This window comes from Drosophila kikkawai, chromosome 3R, assembly GCF_030179895.1.
Source record: "Drosophila kikkawai strain 14028-0561.14 chromosome 3R, DkikHiC1v2, whole genome shotgun sequence".
NCBI lineage: Eukaryota > Metazoa > Arthropoda > Insecta > Diptera > Drosophilidae > Drosophila > Drosophila kikkawai.
In genome coordinates, this window is record NC_091731.1 from 12315104 (window position 1) to 12334860 (window position 19757).

At 42.5% G+C, this 19757-nt stretch overlaps 3 protein-coding genes across 3 annotated transcripts; 1 reads left to right on the forward strand and 2 right to left on the reverse strand.

The window, feature by feature from the left end:
• Positions 1-8387: 8387 nt before the first annotated feature.
• On the forward strand, positions 8388-9302 carry LOC108073184 (cilia- and flagella-associated protein 299). Its single transcript, XM_017164693.3, has 2 exons — positions 8388-8786; positions 8845-9302. Exons 1-2 carry the CDS (start codon positions 8481-8483, stop codon positions 9241-9243), a joined length of 705 nt encoding a protein of 234 aa, XP_017020182.1. The 5' UTR covers positions 8388-8480; the 3' UTR covers positions 9244-9302.
• A 7455-nt stretch (positions 9303-16757) lies between these two features.
• Positions 16758-17938, reverse strand: LOC108073172 (crustapain-like). Its single transcript, XM_041777530.2, has one exon. The coding sequence runs from the start codon at positions 17936-17938 to the stop codon at positions 16904-16906; it is 1035 nt and encodes a 344-aa protein (XP_041633464.1). The 3' UTR covers positions 16758-16903.
• Positions 17939-18214: 276 nt separating this feature from the next.
• Positions 18215-19308, reverse strand: LOC108073164 (cathepsin L-like peptidase). Its single transcript, XM_017164671.1, has one exon. It carries the CDS (start codon positions 19306-19308, stop codon positions 18310-18312), a length of 999 nt encoding a protein of 332 aa, XP_017020160.1. The 3' UTR covers positions 18215-18309.
• Positions 19309-19757: the final 449 nt, after the last annotated feature.

Consider the following 19757-nt stretch of genomic DNA (forward strand, 5'->3'; position numbering starts at 1 on the left):
GTCTTGGCAAACTTAAAAATTCCCCGTCCTTTGTTTATCTGAAGATGTAAGGATGCGGCTTGAAGTCCCTGGTTTGCGATAAGGCCACTTGTTGGGCATCGGTTCTGTTAAAGTTTCGGCCAGCAGCAGGTAAAAGGCGTCGAAGCAGGCGGTGGAAACATCATCATCCCCCAAGTGAACCATTCACATCCCCCGGCAGCTCCATTCATGCTGGCGCTTAATACTTGATGCTGAACGCCAGAGAAGCAACAAAATTGAGCACGAAAATGGTTGTAGTTAAATCCGCGATGGACTATTTGGCTTGTCTATTGATGGGCGCGCATTAAAAAACAATTTTTGTGCACAGCGGACCGCGCATCGGGATAACCCCAACCACCTTCCTTCGGCAGCAGGCAACAATGAAGCCTTAAGTGGACTTTTATTGACTTTAAGTCAGAACGAATTTCGGGAATTTATCGAACACAGTCCGCCGGGCCTTCATTATGCCTTGGGGTTGGGGATACCGGGGGGGATACTGAGGAGGAGCAAGGGGGCTCTGGGACTGTTACTGGTGATGAGGACGAGGGACGTGAGCCATCGCAGCCGGACTGTCATTTGCCTAGCTCATCAATTTCGCATTCGATAAGTGTCGTTGTCCTTGCTGTCAGCGCTTGTTGATGCTTTACCATTCCGCTTCCGTTTCCATTTCTGTTCATCGTTTATACACTTCGTGGCTTCGGTAAAAATCCATTTAGATATATATACTTTTATATTCCTAAAGGATATACTCAGCATAGCAACGTTAGGGTCTGATACAAATGTTTGGACATATATTTAAAACTTTAGGCATACTTAAAAGTCTCTTACAAACTTTATAATATTATATTTATTTAAGAGAACTATGGGTACGTATTTCTTAGTTTCCTCATAAATCTATAGCTCTGTAAATAGTTTATATTATTTTATTATGCATTTAAAAATCATCCATTAAGCCCTTTTGTATTCTTAGAATTTAAAGTGATGGCTGCCAAAACTGTGTAAGCAATGTTCCAGGTTTATTAAAGCAAGATTGCAGCTTGCTTTCCTTTTATTGCTTCGAGTGCTTGCGTGGCAAAATGCCTTTATTCATACATATTCGTATGGCTTGGGAGGCTGCAACTATGAAATATTGCTGCAACTGCGAAAGGACTTGTTCGGAATGCCTGACAACATTTTAATAATGTTGCGAGAACAGTCGCCGGAGGAAACCGGCGACAGCAGAATGCCATCTTATGTGTTGGCTTTTTGCTGCCTCACGACGTCTATTCGATGCGGACTGTGTGCCAAGTCCAATGCCTCGGGCGAAATTGGCAAACGCTTGAATACGGATTTGCAAGCTGTAAAATAACATTGCCAAAAAGCAACTCTGCGTACACACAGGATAAAATTGCAGGATTATTTCAGCTCTGATTCAGTTGAATTCTTTAAGAGCTCCACACCATATTCACTGGCAGTTAAGAACCCACATTGTTTGCCCGAAAATGTTGGTTTAATTCTTGGCCTTTCGAATGCATAGCGCCCATTCAAAGGTGTTTTTTCAAAACCGTGCAAACAAACAGGCCCTTTTCACTATCTGTTTTCTTTTTTCCTAACCAAAGTTCAAGGTGAACCAAAGCAGAGGAAAATGCCAAGGTTGCCAGTGAGGGAGATTGCTGCATAGGTACACTAAAACGGCAGAATATTTTCTTGGGCAGCAAAAATGACTAGACTTTTAACTATATAAATTATTAAATTTTTTTTATATAAAAGGTTTATACTATTAATAAGAAACATATAGAAAGGCCGAAATTATTTATAAAAAATTAAAAAAAAGAAAATCTTGTTTAAAATAATAAATTTTATGTACTTATTATTCTCATATGTTTTTATACCCTTGCAGGGTATTATAATTTCAGTCAGAAGTTTGCAACGCAGTGAAGGAGACGTTTTCGACCCCATAAAGTATATATATTCTTGATCAGCATCAACAGCCGAGTCGATCTAGCCATGTCCGTCTGTCCGTCTGTCCGTCCGTCTGTCCGTCTGTCCGTCCGTCTGTCCGTTTCTACGCAAACTAGTCCCTCAGTTTTAAAGCTATCTGAATGAAACTTTGCATATAGTCTTCTATATACTCTCACTGCTATATATGTCGGAACGGGCCGGATCGGACGACTATATCATATAGCTGCCATACAAATGTTCGATAAATTTTTAGAAAAAAAATTATAGCTTGGCTGTTTTTCAATATTTTTGCATCATTTTTGAGATATAGCCATTTTATATTATTCCAGAATTTTGGTAAAAATTTTATGAAAATCGGACGACTATATCTTATAGCTGCCATAGGAACGATCAGGAAATGGGAAAAAAATTATAACTTCGTTGTTTTTCAACGTATTTTAATCTACTCTGAGATATAAGCTTTTTTTATTATTTCAGAATTTTGGTAAAAATTTTATGAAAATCGGACCACTATATCTTATAGCTGCCATAGGAACAACCGGGAAATTAATCGAAAAAAATTATAACTTCGTTGTTTTTCAACGTATTTTCATCTTCTTTGAGACATGAGCTTTTGGTATTATTTTAGAATTTTGGTAACAATATTATGGAAATCGGACAACTATATCATATAGCTGCCATAGAAGCGATCCGTAGATGTAGAGAAAATGTAAGGCTGGGAATGTAAAACTGTAACTGTCAAACTGTAAACATAATAAATATAGAAAAAATGTTATGAAACTCTGTTTAGTGTCTGTTTTCGGCATTATAATTTACAATATAAATATCAAAACCAATCTGCAAGGGTATACAAACTTCGGCGTGCCGAAGTTAGCTTCCTTTCTTGTTAAAAATGATTTTTCGCATTCTTAAGTGCCCGGAATGCATTTAACCATTTATGGTTGGTCTGGCGCCGCAATTGAACCGAAATTGCTGGGCAGACGATCAATATAATGGAACATAAACCCCCACGCGTTGTGTGGGCCAGTGTATGTGCGTCATGGTGGCTAATAATCAAAATGGACGCTGAAGCGGTTATAAATGCTGGCGTCACCAAACTTTGCCAATGGACATAATGCGTCCGAGCCTTCCAAGTAGCGATGCAGACGCTCGAGCCAAAAATTGCCAAGAAAGAAAAGGGCCAACGAGTAAGGGACCAACAAGGCGAAGGAAAGTTGTGCAAAGTCCATTAAATACATAAACCTGCCACGAAATGTTCATGGAAAGCGCATAAAGAAAGTTTCTAGCCAGCCAGCCAGCCAGCCAACGGGGCGGATGGATCGGTGGCAAGTGGCGGGGCTATTTATGCTACATACGCCATGTGTGACGCAGTTGCAAAGTCCGGCGATGGGCCGTAATAACTTGATTTGCGCCCATTGTGGCGACACAGATGCACGGGAAAAAGGGAGCGGTGCCCCGCCCCTTCCGGTCGAGTCTGGACAATGAAGACGCCGCCTTCGACTGCCCCGTCAGCGTTTGGCTTATTTATGACTTCCTTTGCAGCGGCAATGTAAAAAGCATTTCGGTTATTATGCACATTTCTGTCAATGTTGCAGAAATTGGTGCTCGTAAAAAGCATGTAACAGCTGCAGGGACACGCCCCGCAGGCGCAGGGTCCGTCTGGGATACAATAGGAATTTCCGAAGCTTAATTCTACAGTTAAGCAATATAAAAGAGACTGAACTCTAGCGTAATTTGTTTATGTAAATAAAAGAACAAATATTTAAATTATTTATTTATAAAGAGATTAAGAAGTTTTGATTATAAGGACTAACATTTCCCCAGCTAAGAACTCAATAAAACCCAGAAATAAATTAACAAACTGTCTAAATTGATAACGATAAAAATGTCAGGGCTGGCCATTAGGAGGCCATTAAAAGACCATTCGCCTTGGCCAGTGAAAATCGAATAAACAACTCAGCTGGTCGTGGAGTCAATTGTCTAGCAACTCAACTGTCCAAAATGGTGGGAGGATATAAAAGAAAGCCGGAAATGCTTTTCAAAGGGAAGAGGAAGCCGAGAGAAGGACACATGTGTTACTGCGATGCTGGCTGGCAATCCTTTTGAGTGATTTCTGCGAATTAATATGAAACTTTTCGGTCTGTCGGCGAGCTTGTGCGAGCAAAGCTCTTTATCTGTCCAAGCAAAAGCCAAGGCGGGCAATAAAATCTCGCCGAATCGCATGCCTTTTTTCCTCCGGATGCCCCCATTGACTTCCTAGCTAATTGCCGGCAATGTTGGGTATTAACCACCAAGAATGGCTATTATTTATTTTAGCACCACTAAAATATTTATGCCGAGGACTCGTTTTTCCGTTACTAAGTTACATTCCTTTTTTTTTCGTGCCACAACTGGGGTCGTAAATTTCCATCGCAAAGTAAAGCAATTAAAATTTGCATAAAATTCAAATATATTTGCCGGCGTGTCTAAAAACTAAACATCAACAGGGCACGGGAAAAGAGCACTTGAAACTACACACGCACACACACACACACACAAAGGCAGGCAGGCAGGAGTGTAGAACATGACAGTCGAGTCGAATGGGATGAGATACAGATATGCTGGGAGTGGCCTGAATCTGGGAACGAAATGAAAAATTACACATACGCCATGTAGCACTTGGCGCATAAACTTTGAAGTGCACTCGTTCACGAAAATGGCAAACTTTCCTGACGCACATGGCAAATAATTACAGGAGAATCCAGCCCGGGCCGGCGCAGCAAGTACGTAAATAAAATTCAATATACTCGTAAACCGAATTCCATGAAATACGACTTCGCATCGGAGGCCCTTCGATGTGGAATTTATGGTCTTATACGACGGACCATCTGAAATGGCTTGTTATAAAATGTTTTATGGAAAAACTTCATATGTCTGCGCCATTTATATACTGCCATCTAAGAGGATCAAGGGGCACACGAGGAATTTTAATTGGACTGACAATTTCCATTCATCACATTACGTCTAAAAAGCTGTTTGAGCCTCAGTCTCCGAACTTTAGCATATTTTTGAGAAAATATACGAGAAACGTTTGAAAGGGCCACCCAAAAAATATCGACATATGCAAATTTAATGAAGAGTCTTGCATTTATACACATTTGAACTGTGGCGAGTCTCCGCTGGCCATATCTCTTTGCTATGCCAATACTTTCTGGTCCTATTTGTTTAGGTTCTCTCTGGCCTGCCTTTGTGTGCGTGTGTGTTTTTTGGGAGATGGACACTTTTGCGGCCTTATCCCTTTTCACATCGTTGGGGACTTAATCTTCTGTGATTTATTCATAGACTCTGTTTTTGCGCCATTAGTTTTGCGTATATTTGCATAGCTCCACTGGGGCCACGCCCCCAGCCTGCGGTTGGCAATTTGTGCGCTTATACTGCAATTAATATTCATAATTACGAGCTGGGACTGCACAGTGGTTGCGCCCATAGGCCATAAATCGAAAAATCGACTTGAAAATAATTACTCAAAATGTTAAGAATTTGTCTCTAAATTGTCTATATTTTGTCATTGCAAACTAGTTTTCCTGGAATTCTAACGGGACATTCTAAAAAAAGAATGCAAAGTGTGAACACGTGTTCAAGTTTGCTGCTGCAGCTGCGTTTAGTGAGCTTTTCGTCAAAACAAAAGTGAAGTTCAAAGTGGTCGGACGTTCGCAAAAATGCTCCAAATTGAATTATTTAAAATGCATTTTAAAGTTTAAGGTATTAACTTTAATAAATTGGTTTTATGAAAATTATCTGACTAATTAAATATTATTTGTGTATTTTATAGCGATTAACCCTTTTTTGTCTATTTTGTTAACGTCTTTTTCATGTTTAGTTAAAGTTTTAGTTGTGATGCCGCAAAATGCCACATATAATATGTATGTTAATGTGTTCGTCTGACTTTTAGGGTACTGTGTGCCAAAAATCAGCTGCAGAAATTTGCAGATGTTAATATAATCTTAAAAATACTAACACAGGTGAGGGTAAGATTTTAAATTTTTTTTTCGTAATTTTTTTTTTTTTTTTTTAAATAAAGGTTTAAAATATTAAAAATATTGTATCAAAGTTTTACATCGATTATTACAAAACTGACGAAGTTATGGGTAGTTGAACGGAGGTCGTTTGGTGTTCGATGTATGAGTATCATAAAGTTTAAAGCGTTCTCCTGAAAAATGCCATTTTGAAAATCGGTGTACTCTATAACTCAAAAACTACTTAACCAATCGGTTTGAAATTTTGAACATAACTTTGAAATTTAATTGTACAGGTACTCACGTAAAGCTTTTTTAAATTGTTAATGTTAATATATATATTTTTTTTTAAATTAACTTAATTTTTGAGTCGAAAATAGGGGTTTTGACTTCCAATTTTGATAAAAAATCGGGAAAAATTTTTTAAAATAAAAACGTCTCTTAAGTACCTTGGGGCACTAATTCTTTAAGGAATGCAATAGATTTTTTTGATATCGGACGTTTTTGTGGACAGTTAGGATGTACACCGAAAACCAACTTTTATTTGTGGGGACTTAGGAGATTAGCAATATAGCGTAGGCCTGTAAATATTTTTTAATACAAAAATTAAAAAAAAAAAAATGGTTCAAATGTTTTGTTAATTTATGGTATTTAAATCATTAAGCTAACTTTAGCCGTTTCGCCAAAACATTTTTTTGAACAGTGGGCAGTTTTGCACCGAATTAGCCTTACCCCCCTTAAGCTGTGTGCATTTGTTGCTAAACAAATAAAATACACAATATATAAGTTAATAATTTTTTTTTACTTTTGGACACTTATATTTCACCAACATTCTCATTAAGAGATAAAAAATTAATTTTAGCTCTTGGAAAAAAATAATTTTATAAAAATTTTGTATGGGAGCTATAAGATATAGACATCCGATTTTAACCAAATTTGGTAAGAATGCATAAACCTGTTCCAAACATATTATCTGTGAAATTGGTTAAGATATTTTGAAAAACAAAAAAGTTTTTCATACTAAATGTTGATTTTTAACAGATTGTTCCTATGGCAGCTATATGATATAGACGTGGTATAGGGCCAATTTTTTGTGCATATACTTAGAACATTTTTCTTGATTTTTGGTATTAATTTCGTAACGATACATCAACTATAAGTATTTTTGGCCGCGTCTCCATACAAGCCCAACCACTGTGGACTGGTGACTGGTGACGCATCGTGTCCTTAAACGCCGCCATCATTCACACTCTCGCGCGTCCTGCATGACTGCAGGCAAGCAAGTCGCTGCTCCTTAAACGCACTGCACTTCATATTCATAATGGCAATTTTTTACGCTTGCGATCTTGGCCAGCATTATGCACAACAATAAATTTATTCAACACATGCCAAGTCAGCCAGGAGGAGAGGACCACACTCCCGAGTGTTTTACAAAATTGTCTGTGGCTGGGTGTGTGTGTGTGTGAGTGTGTGCGGTGGGTGTCCTGATGATTTATGTCGAGGCCTTAAATTACACACGCCAAGAACTTGCTGATATTGCAGTTGTTGATGGCGGTCCATGTAAATAATAGTGAGTATCTGGGCTGCCACTTGATATATTTAAATGCCAGCAGCTGAAGCCAAAGCCCACCATCGCCCGAATGGGGATTTATGCGGCTAAAACACATTTTAGTTATCGCTGGCAAAGCCCAGTGGGCCATAAACATCGGCTGCCACGCCCCCACTGCCCTTAACTTTACGTTCCCATGTGTGTGTCTGTTCGTGTCGATTTAATGTCAATAAATAGTCGTGGCGGCTATATTATGCCGCCTATTGATAATTCAACTAATTAGCATTCAAGTTAATTATTTCGAATTCAGATGTTGAGCACGCTTCGGCCATTTTTGCTATTGTTATGTCAGCCGCTCGCCTATTTATGTGTGCGTGCCCAAGCGGAAATGGCGTCATTGGGCAAAGTGTTGATAAATTTAAATGACGGTTCCGCAGGTTAGTGAATTCACACATCGGTATCTCTGTATTCCAATTGTGGAATGTGAGGGGAATGGATTTAATATTTCAGCAATTCTTGACTAGGGTCGTCAGATAAGGAGAAATGAACATGTCCTCTGCATAAGAGAAATTTTTCGGACACGAAAACCCTGGCCTCGTCACGCTTTGCGGGATAAATATATAAAATAAATTATTAAATGCATATGTGCCGCCTGTTGAGGTATTTGGGTAATGCGCCAAATGAAAGTCGCCACGGAGAGTGCCGGTTATATTAAAAAATTCCACACATTCGACATAATCACGAAGCGGACTATTCAAACTATTTCAATATTTGCGGTCCAGGCCGAAACGTGCCGGGGAAAACCGCTTCACAACCGAACTCTGAACCAAACCTTTTAAATATAAATTCTCTAGTGAGAGAAATTATTGTGATTAAAATCGATAAACAAAGTTTGCCTCAACATTTAACTCAGAAATACAGCTACCTCTTAATCAAACACAATACACACGAAGCAAGTAGTTTTTAAGAACCCTGATATGACGGACTACAGTGTTGCCAATTTCAAGGACTACCAAGAGTACCTCCGCTCCTTCACCGTCGTCCAGGACTTCCGATATCTGCCCTGCCACAAAACAGTCACAACACTTGCAAAGCTCGGTTATCGCGAGAACCGGACTTTCTACGAGGAGGATGAGTTCCATAATGCAAAGAAGCAAGTGGAACAGCTGCTGAACCCCACAGTTTCAGCCATTATATACTACAGTCAGTATTTCAAAGGAACCGACAAGGCTCTTAGGGCCTTGGCCCAACGGGAACACCTTAATGTCCAACAAGAGATATCCGTGAGTGGGCAGTGTAATTAGTAATCTAATTTATTTCCAGCACATCTTTGCCCCGCAGACCATAATATTTCTGGAGATAAGCGGCCGAAGTGGCTTCTCCCAATCGGGCTACATAGACTTCGAGTCCAGTCTCCGTAACTATCGCTTCAAAGGACCAAACGCTGTCGACTGGAAGGCAATCTTTGAGGAGAGGAAACTGTTGCGACCTCAGCAGACCGATATCGTTTTCTACGACTGGAGAACCAGAAAAATCTTTGCCAATGGCAACGACAACTACACGGTGGTGGCGTCCAATCCGGAATATGGCCTTATGTTTGCCCATAAAGGCGATCACAAGAACATACCGGTGACCACCAAGAAGAATCCCTTCAGTGCCAATGTAAGGCGCTACCAGATCAAGTCTGATTTGTATGGATTCATGATATTGTACGATCACCATGTCCGTAAGAAGACCTAGCTGTATTCAAGAGTTGAGTTTATTTTACAAGCATTAAATATAGTTTTAAATAGCTAAAACTAATGTTTTTTAATTAGGCTAAATTCTTCTTTTAATTTCCTAATTTGTATACTATGTTATATGAGTTTTTAGTTCTTTATATATTTTACTTTTACCTTATACATTTTATATTTACTTATATACCGATAGTAATCTCTTTTCACCCCAACTATTAACCAGCCTTCGTTCAATATTAATGTCATCTGATAAAAGCCAATGCCTGCAACGCTCGAGCAAGCAAAATTCCACTTAAGTTGTCAACACTCCACTGCCTAAACAACCACACACTGGCAACCACACACACACACACAAACCCCACACAAACACCATCCGACGTGGGACACGCACGCCCGCCTTTGGCACATCCATCCACACCTTAAATACCCAAATCAAAAAATAAATGGTAAACACTGGACGATCCCATTCCCCAAAGCCACATGGCCCCGTGTCCAGGGCGACTCTATCGAAAAATGCTGATGATATGATATTTAGAATATTTTTTTCCTCAGCCAGGCGGCGGCAGGCGGCCAGGGATGTTTTTCCAAGGATTGGGGTCTCAAAATTCCTGCAGAGCATGGCAAATATTTATTTAATGCTCCGGAGTGGACAGCCGATAGCCAGACATGCAAACCGGAGCGGGGGTCTGGTTATAGAAGTTGTTTTCTGCCCTCGGTGGGGGTGGCCTTTGAGTCTTCGTCTTCCTCATTGTTTCGGGCTTGGCAACATTGTTGTTGGCACTGCTGCTTAGTTAATTTCTGGTCATCAGCTGCAGAGCGGCCTTTGTTTGGCTTACAGACAATGGCAATGCACGTAGGAAAAAATCACTGTGTATATATGCTCGAAGAAGAGACTTTAATAAACTTAATATATATATTACTTTTGAGAAAAACCTTAGCGGTTTTTTAATTTCAATGAGTTTTAACTAAAAAAAATTGTATATTTCCTATAAATCATTCTTTCACCATACTAACAATTACTATAAGATCATAACACTGATTTCAAACGATTTTCTCTCTTTTTTATATCTTAGAAATATAATACAAGATATTGTTTCACCACAATAATAAGGTTATTGTATTTTTCTCCCTGTGTGCTGACTAAGCTCTAAACCTTGGAAGAGCTCCAAAGTGCCAGCAAACACAACAAAATGGGCGTTTTTTCGGAGGCGTGGACAGTCTATTGTGAAAGTGTGTCTAGTTTTAAGTGCTTCCAGCGTGTATAAATCACATTGTTGAGCATTTTTACCGATGGCACAGAGGGAAGGAGAGACGAGGGTGCTGTGCAGGTAATGTCTGCGCATAAAAGTATGCAATAAAATATTTTTGTTGCCGCCAGACGTTTTAAGTGGATTTTGTAGACCACAAAATGGCTTAATAGGCGAGGAGGTGAGGGCAACGAAACTTTGGGTTTCATTAGCATTAACGGGCGGTCGGCTTGTCAACACGCCCACATCCAGGACGTCGGGACTCCACGACCCACGGCGCAAGGCCCACGACCAGAAACAATATTTATGTGCAGGTTAACACGGCACCGACATGTGGGGGTGCGAGTGAGAGTGTGTGTGTGTGTTTGGGTCTGTTTGCTCACAAACCTGATTACAAAACTCATAAAGTCGCCATGAAATTCAAACAATGCGTTACGTGCATCGAATGCCAAGAGCCGCACAAAGGACAAAATGAGGAGCTCTCCGCCACACACACACACACTCGCAATCACGTCCGAAGGCGGCCTCCCAATCACCTCGCAGCGCGCGATAAGATACTTGGGCGTCATCTTGGATACACGCCTCTGCTTCAGAGAGCATCTGGAGTATATACACAAAAAGGCCAGCGAAACAGCAAGATCTCTCTCCCGAATCCTGCTTAATACCAGAGGCCCTAAGCAGTGCAGGAGGAAGCTCCTCACGAGTGTGATAACCTCGCAACTTCTCTACGCAGCCCCAGTCTGGGCAGAGGCAGCGAAGGTCAAAAGCTACGTGAGGGGCGCGGAAGGAACCTACCGCTTGAGCGCACTGAGAGTAGCGTGCGCCTTCAGGACCGTCTCCGACGAAGCGGCCCTGGTCATTGCGGGGCTGGTGCCGCTAGGCGACCTAGTGCAGGAAGCCCAGGAAGCCCGCCTCCATAGCGTACCGGACAATCCAACGGCAAGGCGCGAGGCCAGGGGGAGTGCCAGGAGCAGAAGCGTTGCCAGGTGGCAGGACAGGTGGGACAGATCCACCAAAGGCCGCTGGACCCATCGCCTGATTCCAGACATCAAAAGCTGGATAAGTCGGAAGCACGGAGAAGTCGACTTCTACCTGACTCAGGCTCTTAGTGGTCACGGATGCTTCAGAAGCTACCTGAAGCGATTCGGTCACGACACCGAGGATCACTGCCCAGAATGCGGGACCGGGGTGGAAGAAAATGCGCACCACGTACTCTTCGACTGCCATCGTTTCCACCATGAGCGGCAGGCGCTGGAGGAAGCCGTGGGTACGGCCATCTCAGTGGACAACCTGGTTTCCACCATGCTGGTCAGCCAGGTGACCTGGGACGCGACAGCCATGTTCGTGGCCAGCGTCTTGAAGACCTTGAGGACCATGGAGAACGAGAGGAGGACGCGAGCGGAGTAGGCGGCCTGCATATCGCGCGAAGCAATGCCTAGCGGCGGTACCGCGCGATACGGCCCTCTACACTGTTTCTGTTTGTCCTTCCCATCAACCCTGTGTTACTTATGTAGTTATAGTCTTAAATGTTATGTTTTATGTTTTTTCAAATAAAAGAATACAAAAAAAAAAAACGTCCGAAGGACCCATGCATAAACAACATTTCTCTTTGACCCAAGGAGTTGCGAGCTGGGAGCGGAGAATCGCGAGCTGAGAGAGGATGTGTGAAGGCCCGTTTATTACATTTTGATTATTGCAATCTCGTTTCTCAGGTCCCGAGCACATCAAAGGATCTCCAACTGATTTACAGTTGCCAAAACTCTGCGAAAAAAAAACAAACGAAATGGAAAATGTTAAAAGGATGCTGGGCCAGAAATCAAATCAGCAGTTCGAGCAACTTTAAATTTTAACTGGCGGGCAACGCTGAATATAAATATAAATATAAATATTTATGCGAGTGGCCCGCAAAACGATTTGTCAAATGCGGTTCTTACTTGTGGATTATGAATACTTTGCTTGAATTTAGCTGACAGCAGAAAATTATTACACAATGATTAATATTTATTTGCCCGGGCTACTGAGCAGCGGTTCCCGACGGAGGCTCAGGCTCGAGTCCAGGAAAGTGGCCACAACAAGTGACAATGTGCTGAATATAAACATTTTCTTTCTGCGCCTCTCCTTCTCCTTGGGAGCCGCTCAAAAGGGCATTTAATTTAGATTTATGCCCTGCACGGCATTGTGACAGGAGGAAAGCAAACACAAGCCAGCGTGTCCTGCGAAAATTATGATATTTGCCATCTTATGGGGCTGAGGCGAAGGCTGCTGCCGCCTGTTTGCCTTGCCCGCAGTCTGATAAGTTATCGAACAATAAAATAGCCTCAGCCGCAAGTTGCGGGGCCCCGGCAAAATAAGGATATGCGCAAATAAAACGGCAATAAATCAAAACGATTGACGATCTCATGATGCGGCTGGCCCCACCGATTAAGGCTTCACTGCCAGTGCCGAGATTTCCCATATAAATCGACTTGGGGTCGAAAAGTGATTTTGATTGTTATTTGTTTGCCATCCAGCCAGCCAGCCAGCCAGCCAGCAGCGTCTTAGTTAGCTGCCTGTCGACTCTCGTCTTGACAAGCAATTTATGGCGATATATCCAGGATCCATAATTTATGCCCGGCTGCACGAGAATCACTGCAGCGGAAGTGCGAAACCGAAGCCGATTCGGAATCCGAAACTGGAATTTGGCGGGGCTGCCACTGTCAATAAGGAAACTTCATTATAAATTACCCAACTGACAGTTGCAGGCAGACGCCGGAGAATAATAATAATAACAGCCGAGTCAGCCATGGCGAAAGTTAAAAGCCAGGGAAAAACTCCTCGTCAGCCATTGTGAGCAGAGTGCAGGCTCTTACCCACTCCGGAGATTGTTTCAATCTGCTTAAGCATCGACCAAGTCAATGTCGGCGGAATCGAAGACCCTAGCTTCTGGCCATGCAATCCAGCTCCAATGAAAGCGATTGTTGTGTTAAAAATTGCTGTATAATTGTGCGGAAGTTGGTCGCTGGCATTTGTTGCTGCACTCGAAGTGAAAATCGGAAAAGCGGGAGTGCGGAAAATGTATAAAAAAGAAAGTGGGTGTAGCCATGAATCACATAAAAAGCAAATGTCGCATCGTTAGGTTAAAAGCTTTATGCAAATGCTCCGCCCTCCTTCTTATCATATTCTCTTTGCTGCTGCACTGAAAACTGAATGAAAATTATATTGAACACGGGTCGGAGATTGCCTTGGGAGTGGTGGCTGTCTATGTACACCCTATATCGGGATATCGTGGGGGGGTTAATTCAAGGGAGACGGCATTGAATGCGCAACTAAGCTGAAGCGTCGGCAATTAGGTGCAATTGTTTGAGAGGAAGTGCTGTTCAGCACTGAGCACTTAAACGCGCTGGGCACTCACTTATTAACCCCTCTTATCAGAATTGTTATTACTTAAACAACAGCAAATCCTAAGCTTCTTATTGAAACAAGTGGTTCGAATTAATTAGTCATGATCGTATTACAGCATATGCTAAAGCAGGTCAATTGCAAACTGACACTGAGCAAATTGAACTTGAAGAGGAAGGCTTTCGAGAGCCTTGAGAACTGCGACTATAACTATAACTAGTTTCTGGTGAAATACAACTGCAACAAGATGTTTATACAGTCCTTTTGCACTTTATATATTATATTATCTCCCCAAGAAGGTTTCCTAGTTCTAAATCACTAGTTTTCCAGTGCAGATTAACCTTTAGTGTTCAATCACTTGACTCCCACACAATTGTTTGTGTGAAGTGGACTTAAATTCAATTATTGTTTATACACATCCCCGGCTATCCCCCATCATAATCTGAGACAAGCAGGAGCTGATTGCCTTCGGGGCAGGGGCGCAATTAAACTGCCTTGTCCGCACATTACCGCTCACGTTTTATGGCAGCCGTTTTAAAAATATTGAAAAAAGCGGCAGGCACGAAATTGAAACGCCTGCCAACGAGCACAGGGCCTGCTTTATTGGCACCCGTCCGTAGTCCTTTGGGGGGAGCTGAGGCCATATCCTGCAGATGGCTGCGGTCACTGGACATTAGGAGCCGGAGGACAACCAACCGGTGCCGGTGGGTGCCGTGGGCAAGGCCAGGATCACGGCCGTCCGGATACGGGCATTGTACATGAGATGGCGTCATTAAATACACATTACCCGGCCGGCGGGCGAGGAGGCACTCCGACGATAAAGGCATAACAACCGCCAAGCAACAGTCGGCCAGCGGGAGAATGGCTATTAAAAAGCAGCCCCGGCCCGAAGATAGACATGGCCGGCTACAGTGGCAGACATAACAAATTACAGTATTTCGACAGGCGGCGAGGGCTGTGGCACAGTGTTGTCCTTATGACTATTTTCAAGCTGAATCCTTCTGGGTTTAATTGAGAAAATTCTAAAAGTTCGCTATGTTTAAACAGCTATTATTGATAATATAAAAAAATTAAAATACATTTTTAAATTACCGAAAAGTACAACGAATTAATTTTTGATGGCCAAAATTAAAATGGCTGCCAATATTCAAATATATAGCTCCTTCCCTTAATAAAATCATAATACCCTTCAAAAAGACTGGAAATATTTTTATTCTTTAAATTGATATTTAACCATCTTTTTATATGATAATTTCTTGGACAAAAAAGGTCTTAAGGCGGTGGTATAGTTGAGCGATAAGTGTAGAGCACTTTTTGATCGGTGTCGGAGAACTCGTTCAACTTCATGAAATAGTCTTCCTGATCTCGTATTTTAGGTTGTGATTTCGCACTAACTCAACCTTCTTGTCGTACAGCCCACGGTGATAGGCGTCTTCCAACGTGTAGTTCTTGTTGTACTTGATCTTGTACGCAGTCCACTCTGCGTCACTATCCACGGGAGCACCGAAGTCCAAAAGATGCAGAACGTATAGGGCAGCAAGTAGCAGCATCCGATGAGAACCCATTGCAAATTGGGGAGATCGACTCAGCCATTAACAAAAGCTAACAGCCAACTTGACGAGTTCAACAATTTGCCGTGCCGAATGGTAGCCAAGCTACATATCATCCGGGGTTATCGCTTTGAACCGCTTCCTAGAACTCCCATTCCCCGCCTTATTGACTCTTCGTTCTGAGAACAATCGATGATTTTATCTATTACATTATAAATATAAAATTTAATCAAAATTTAAATCATAAAATTGGGGTCGAAAATGACTCCTTCACTGATTTGCAAGCTTCTGACTAAAATTAGAATTCACTGAAAGGGTATAAAAACACAAGTGAAAACTTTTTAATTACTAACTTTACTTTCTCGAAGTTAGCTTTCATTTTTGTTAAATATAATTTTATTTTAAAATATTAAAATACTAAAAGAAAACTAGGTAAAACATTTTTAAATAGCAGTTAAAGAACTTGCCTTTTTCTGTAGCTATTTATTTATATTTCTTATATTTACCTTCCATTATCCTTAATTGGCACCACTAGAGTAGCATCATCATGGCCTGTGGTTCGATGGTCGGTGTTCAGTTTCAATTGTGCCGGCAAACGTGACTCCAAATTGGCTGCCAGCGAATAATTCATACGAAACACTTTCGCACCATGCGCCTTGCTAATGGCAAGCGCACCACCCTAGGCCATCAGCTACCAGGCCACATCCCAGATCCCACATTCCACACCCACCGGGACCCACCGACCCATCGACCCACCGAGCGATATGGCCCATGTAACCCCACGAACAGGAAGCGAGTAGCGCTGCCAACTCCACGTCCATCAATATTTTATGAAACCCTGTCTGCAGGACGCTCGACGATGCGCGCAGCCCCCGGAGTGGATGGTTTGGCCTGGTTGGAGGCCTTGGAGCGGGAGAAGGGTATCTGCTTACATGGCTGCCTCCTGCCGGCTGCCTGGCTGTCGATATCCGGTTAGATGAGTATCTAAATTGCCTTTACTGTTGATGAATTAGCGCCGGCTGCCTGCCGCTGCTATCTGCGTGGCACGGGGTGTAGTGCAAGTGCCTTGCCTGCACAGCACAGATAAGCTTCCCGGTGGGTGCAAATTTCAATTTGTTCTCAATGATTTTGCTCTCGTCAAATAGGCCGGCAATCTAGGAAGGGAAGCCAGGCGGCACGACCTGCGCTCGAGCGAAGGCAAAAAGGTGTGGCAATCGATCAAGTGGGGGCAGGGCAGCATACATTGTTTCTATAGAACTTATATATAATTATACCGTTATCGCACAATTGTGTTACTCATCGAAATCTTGGAAATTCATTGAGAGAAAGCAGCTTTGTTTGTAGTTGTAAACAAAATAGCAAAAATATATTTACTTGATTGGATCTAAATATAAATTTATACATTCCCTTTACTGCGTTTTATATAAATTCAATTTGTTTTTAAAAATTTCTATATATAAAAATATATATTTTTTAAATATTTTCATAGTTATTTTTCGTTTTTAATAACTGGATACTGGGCAAGCGAGGCCACGCCACACATATTGCCGGCGTTGCGCGCCAGTCTCAAGTATCCCTCTTCGCCCCACGATGTGCCTTGAGAGTTCTTGATCAGCCAGTAGTCGCCCCTAATCGGATCTGTACCAAAGCCCACTAGCAGCATTGAATGCGTCAGTCTAATCCTTTCCGTCGTGCAATTTTTTATGTTCAAAACCCCGCCGCCATACTCCTCAAACTCTTGATAGAGGTGATTAATGGATATGGCAACAGGTCCAATGTTGTAGACCACTTCGGCCAACTCCTTTTCGTCGCCGAGCTTGAGAGTGTAGTAGCTCTCGGCCCCTTTCCTGCTTTTCGTGGGGATGTACCGGCAGGTGTCGGTCTTGGGTTGGTAGGACGGATAGGATTCCATTGGCGCAATACCATGGTCTCTGGTGTAGTTAAAGGCCACGCTCACCCAGCCACCGTAGCATCCGTTGTTGGGAGCTGGCACGCAGTCCACCAGGTGCTTTTGGGAAAGCGTCACCAGCCGACCGGCCTTAATGGCGAGGTGCGCCTCAAGGACCCCTGAGGAGGCGAAGGCCCAGCAGCTGAGGCACTCGGTGCCCTGATTTCCAACGGGGGAGATGTAGCCGTGGTCGCGCCAGTCGATCCCGCCCTTTATATCATCGTAACGCGTGTAGTTTTTCGGAATATCAGAGCGGGCATCCAAATCATTATCGGGATCAGTGGGCGGTGGTATAGTTGAGCGATAAGTGTAGAGCACTTTTTGATCGGTGTCGGAGAACTCGTTCAATTTCATGAAATAGTCTTCCTGGCCCTTCTCGTATTTTAGGTTGTGATTTCGCACCAACACAACCTTTTTCTCGTACAGCCCACGGTGATTTGCGTCTTCCAATGTGTACTTCTTGTTGTACTTGCTCTTGTATGCAGCCCACTCTGCGTCACTGACCAAGGCGGCTCCCAAGTCCAAAAGATGCACAATGGATAGGGCAACAAGTAGCAGCATCCGAAGAGAACCCATTGCGAATGGGACAGACCGACTCGGCGAATAACAAACTTCTAACTGCCACCTTGACGAGCTCAACAATTTGCCGTGGCCGAACGGTAGCCAAGCTACTTATCATCCGGGGTTATCGCTGTGAACCGCTTCCCAGAATTCCCGTTCCCCGCCTTATCGACTCTTCGTTCTGAGAACAATCGATGACTTCATCAATCACATTAAAAATTTAAAGTGTAATCAAAATTTCATCAGTTAAAGGGCAATGCAACCATACCATAACCAATAAATTCTAGTTAATTAGTATTTTTAATTGTTCATTATTTATTATGAAAGAATTTTGGAAAATTGTTCAATTTCAACCTCAGCCTGACAAAATATTAATCATGAATCGTTTAGAATACTGGATACTGGGCAAGGGAGGCCACGCCACACATATTGTCAGCGTTGCGAGCCAGTCTCACGTATCCGTCTTCGCCCCAGTTCTTGCCAAAGGAGTTCTTGATCAGCCAGTAGTCGCCTCCTTCCGGATCGGTCCCGAAGCCCACCACAAGCATGGAGTGTTTGAGGAAAATCCTCTTATTTCTGCATTTCGGTATGCTTAAGACGCCTCGGGAATACTCATAAAACTCAGAGTAAAGGTGGTCCAAGGATATCGTCACAGGTCCAATGTTGTAGACCACTTCAGCCATCTCCTTTTCATCGGGTTTGAGAATGACGTAACCCCTTGGTGAGATCTGGTTGCTCTTTGGTTTGTAGTCACAGGGTTCATTTTGTGGTTTGTACGGAGAATAGGACTCCCAAGCGCTTATGCCATTATCCCTGGTATAGTTGAGGGCGTAGCTCACCCAGCCGCCATAACACCCGCTGTTCGTATTCACGCAGTCCAGTAGATGTTTTGGGGACATTGACACCTGCTTACCGGTCTTCTTCGCCAGATGTGCCTCCAAGAGTCCCGAGGTGGAAAAGGCCCAGCAGCTATTGCAATTGCCCTGATGTTTGACAGAAGAGACGTAGCCGGACTGACGCCAGTCGATGCCATCTTGTATCTCATGGTAGTATTTGTAGTTGGCTGGCTTCGATCCTGGCAGGATTGATTCTGCTGGAACCGGGGGCGAATTGGCGAACAGTGCACTTCGTTCGGTATCGGAGAATTCGTTGACCTTCAACAAGTAGGCAACCTTCCCCTGAGCGTACTCCAGGTTGTTTTTCCGGACTCCTGCGACAATTGGACTGTAGATCCATCGATGATGATAGTCGTACTCGGGGGCGTAGGTCTTGTTATAGAGCTTCTTGTATGCAGCCCACTCCGCGTTGCTAACCAACACAGCGTCCAAGTCCACAAGAAGAAGAAGGAAGATTGCAGAAAATGCCACCAGACGAAGGGAAACCATTGCGAATTTAACAGGCCCGACGATTCTTTAAAAACAGACTGAAATTCTGACGGTCAATCATCGACTTTTATTAAGCGAATTTATTTGCATGATCTATTTTCTTATCAAGTTTAACAATTTTAAGAATTCCCATTACTGTTTCAAAAGAATTCCAAAGAAAATTATTGAACTTTTAGTTTAATTGAGGTCAACGCAAATAAGACAACGCCTGATAGCAGTTTGCTCGTGAATCTCAAGAACAAAATTCATTGGCAGTTCTTGGTAAAATTCGAATGCCGAAGTGTAGGAATATTCTGCATAGCCGTGCATAAGAAAGCGTTATTTCAAAATTAAAATGGGTATAAATATAAAACATGGTTAAAAATATAAAAAATAAGATAGTAAAATTCACATTTTTCTGGTATTTAAGGGTGCTTTAATTTTGGTAACCAGAAAACCCTAAGTAGCTA